Below are 3,232 nucleotides of genomic sequence, written 5' to 3'. Positions count from 1 at the left end.
ACCCAAAATAGTCTAAATCAGCTCTTAAGTTTTTGGCATCTTGGAAACATGTAGATTTGGTTGCCTTGTGTAATCAAACAATACCTGTATTCAAAATTACCCCGTGTTTTGAAAAACATGGGTAGTTATAAACAATCCTCTGTGAATCAGTAAGATAAATTTTGAGCGAAAACTCATATTACACTTGAAGATGCATTTTTAAACTGAATGTAAAAAAAAACAACAATTTTACTGAATAACGAGGGAGTAACATGATTGAACGTCTTCAGAACAATTTTAAATTCTCAGAGACATGTATTTTGTAGGCTGTACATTTGGTATCTGTAACTTATCAAAAAAAGATGGAATGTCACATGACGAATGATTTATTGAAAAGTCCTGTTTAACAAACCATTTTTAATTTTTTTGTTAATATGGTTTAAAAAGATTTCTTGTCAGATGTTTTTGTGGTGTATTTTTTATAAAATGTGATGAAAACCTTAAAATAGAGTCGAATTAATTTAAGTGTTCAATGATTTGATTGTTACGAAATAACCAAATCAATTAAATAAGTTGAAAATTTTGCTATATGCGGACAAAAATGGACAATGGAAAAACTTTGAATTTTTGACCGGAGATTTCAAAATGAAAAAGTTGTGGCCACCCTGTATAGATATCATTTACGTTTGAACTAACGACTACTTAATCTGGGAAATGATTTTTCGTCACTAGATTCTTCTTTTAGTAATTGGTTCAGGAGTGATTTTTAGAAAATGCTTTGTGTAGTCTTGAAGCTACCGGAACCCGTTCTACTTTTTCACACGTAAACGGCCTGTGCCTTCTTTTTGTTTTCCGAATTTCTTTATTGTATTCTGTTTTATTGAAAAGGTATTTTTTAATCAAAATTCCATGATTCTCATTGAATTATAGTTGTAACATATTTGTAAATCTTACTAACTATCGAATTATCAGCTGTGGTCTGTAATATCAAGCACTTTAATTATTTCAACATGAACTCTAAACTATCTGAAATTCAAATCAATAAAAAGTTTTCCGATATGACTTCAGGAAAATCAGTTATTCTTGTGGCAAAACACCTATTTTTAAAGACACCTTGACATTTGAACAATTTAAAAACGAATGTTATGAAAATCGGTTGAGTTTTTTGGAAAATTCAGTCCTTTTTTCAGCCCTTAATTTATTTACTTGTAGTAAGTCTAACAATAACTTCCGCTCGTTGTTATGCAATTTAAACAGTCCCTGTTTCCTCGCAGTACTTATCGCCTACTGTTGATAAGCAATGCAAGCGATTTGTTTCTTGACGACGTTTTCCGTTTGGCACTCTTCCGTTACTCTATCCTCGAGTTCTTCGTTGACCGCAAGAAAGCGCATGTCTTCCATCTGATGGCCATTCCGATCACCACCAGAAGTTATTTTGTTCTTTATCCAGATGTAGAAAACAACCGATGAGTTTTTACGACTATGCACAATGATAAAAGCCAAACCCATAACCATCAGGATGCTTCCTATCGATAGTAAATAAACGGTGGAATGACTCAATTGGTTTGAGTCTGAAGTTGGGTCTGAATCGTTATCGAATAACGCCGCCGTGTCATCTTCCTTGGCTTGCACATTGAAGACGCAAATTTCCATGAAATCTGGACAGCAGGTCTTACTTTCGACACACGATTCTAAACAATCACAATGAATGATATCCTGAGTTTCGATTATCAAAGTGGTGTTTAGCCTGCATCGATTTTCGCAGGAGTCGATCCTGTAAACGGGGTAGGATTCTTCGTAGCTCTCGGTGGAGTAAGCGTCCGTAACGTTGCTGTTACTTTGACATTGGTCTCCCTGTAGCAAGCTAACGTCATCGATTGCTACGTCACTTTTGAATCGCATTCCCAGGGACGCTTCGATTACGACCTGGAAATCTTCGGACTGTGGTTTCAAATCAAAGTAACCCGGATGCCAGCTGTTGCCTTGGTTTTCGCCGATCGAGAAATGGCGGCCTTCTTTGAACATTCGATCCATTTGCATTGTGATTGGTTTGACGTAGATGACAAGTTTTCCAACGGTATCTCCATACAGGTGATAGAAGAACTGGAAGCAAGCCTTAATGCTGTAATTGGCCGGGTAGATCGGCGAGAAGATGCGAGCAGTGGCATTCGTATATTGCTCACTGGAGTCGATTATCATGAAATGCCCGTCCAAAGGAACACCAGTAGTATGATCAGCTTTCGGTCCCGTTTTCAGATCCTTCCTTGTATTGACACCGGCACTTCTCTTCCATCCGAATCCATGTGATGCTTCGTTTGTCCAACCGCAGAGACCCGTCACCTCAAAGTCACATCCGGTTTCGACGGCCATCTTTGTTTGTCGGCAAACTCCAATCGATCGATCCCAGTGGGTACCGTTACAATAGCTGAACAGAGACCCGGCAACCTCATATCCACTTTGACAGAAAACCGTTGCCGTAGCGTTGCCATTCTCGTAAAGAATGATTCGTTTGTCCTGTGTAGGAAGTTCACTGCATCCCGGTTCTGAGGATTGTTACAAAAAGGATTGAATGGATTTGTGACCATTCTTAATTCAGAAGTACTTACTGATACAAATCGGTGGAGCCGTTGCCCATCGTCCATTTTTGCAGGACATATATTTTTCACCTACCAAGGTGTATCCTTTGTCGCACACAAACAGCAGAAATTTTCCACGAAATCGCATCCGGATTATGCCATTGGTAAAGAACGGCGTCGGGCAGATATTACTTCGAGAGTTTCTAAGCACTGGGCTGTATTGAGCAGCTGCAAAAATGAAGTCATTTTAATAATTTTTCTAACAACTAAAAAAAATCCCATCAACATACACTGAACGATGGTAAGGAAATAAGCATAAAGACCAAGGCACAGAAGCAAACATTTTGATAAGCTAAGATGCGGAAACATACTGAACATAAAACTTTGGCTGACTATTACACTTGCTGACGGTTTGGAATGTACTGGTCGTATAGGCGAGAAGCAACATTTTATCAGTAGCATAATTGTGACCTTTGTTGTTTCTAGTCATTCGTATCAAAAGGGTGTAAGTAAAACATTCTTTCGAATCGGGAAGCAACTCGAAACTATTCGTTATAAGAAGCAAATGACGAAATGGTTATGACAAGACAATATTTAAAGGGGTTGAGATGTCCACTAAACTGCTTATCCTATATGGTGCCCTGCTGAAAAGTAGAGTGGGATGATGTAGAGGATGC

General features: G+C 38.2%; 1 protein-coding gene across 1 annotated transcript; it reads right to left on the bottom strand.

The window, feature by feature from the left end:
* Window positions 1-455: 455 nt before the first annotated feature.
* Window positions 456-2,956, bottom strand: LOC129749037 (uncharacterized). The gene is made up of 3 exons (XM_055743864.1): window positions 2,846-2,956; window positions 2,586-2,783; window positions 456-2,522 (listed from the first exon to the last, which is right to left on the bottom strand). The coding sequence occupies exons 1-3, from the start codon at window positions 2,931-2,933 to the stop codon at window positions 1,264-1,266; spliced, it is 1,545 nt and encodes a 514-aa protein (XP_055599839.1). The 5' UTR covers window positions 2,934-2,956; the 3' UTR covers window positions 456-1,263.
* Window positions 2,957-3,232: the final 276 nt, after the last annotated feature.

The sequence above is a fragment of the Uranotaenia lowii genome, chromosome 2 (genome assembly GCF_029784155.1).
Source record: "Uranotaenia lowii strain MFRU-FL chromosome 2, ASM2978415v1, whole genome shotgun sequence".
Classification (NCBI taxonomy): Eukaryota; Metazoa; Arthropoda; class Insecta; order Diptera; family Culicidae; genus Uranotaenia; species Uranotaenia lowii.
The sequence above is the reverse complement of the archived record's forward strand: the minus strand, read 5'-3'. Positions and strand labels throughout refer to the sequence as shown.

Coding starts and splice junctions, on each gene's coding strand:
- LOC129749037 (XM_055743864.1), bottom strand. CDS start 2,933: ATGTTCAGTATGTTTCCGCATCTTAGCTTATCAAAATGTTTGCTTCTG. Junction 2,784..2,845: donor TTTCCTTACCATCGTTCAGT/GTATGTTGATGG, acceptor TCATTTTTGCAG/CTGCTCAATACAGCCCAGTG. Junction 2,523..2,585: donor GGCTCCACCGATTTGTATCA/GTAAGTACTTCT, acceptor AACAATCCTCAG/AACCGGGATGCAGTGAACTT.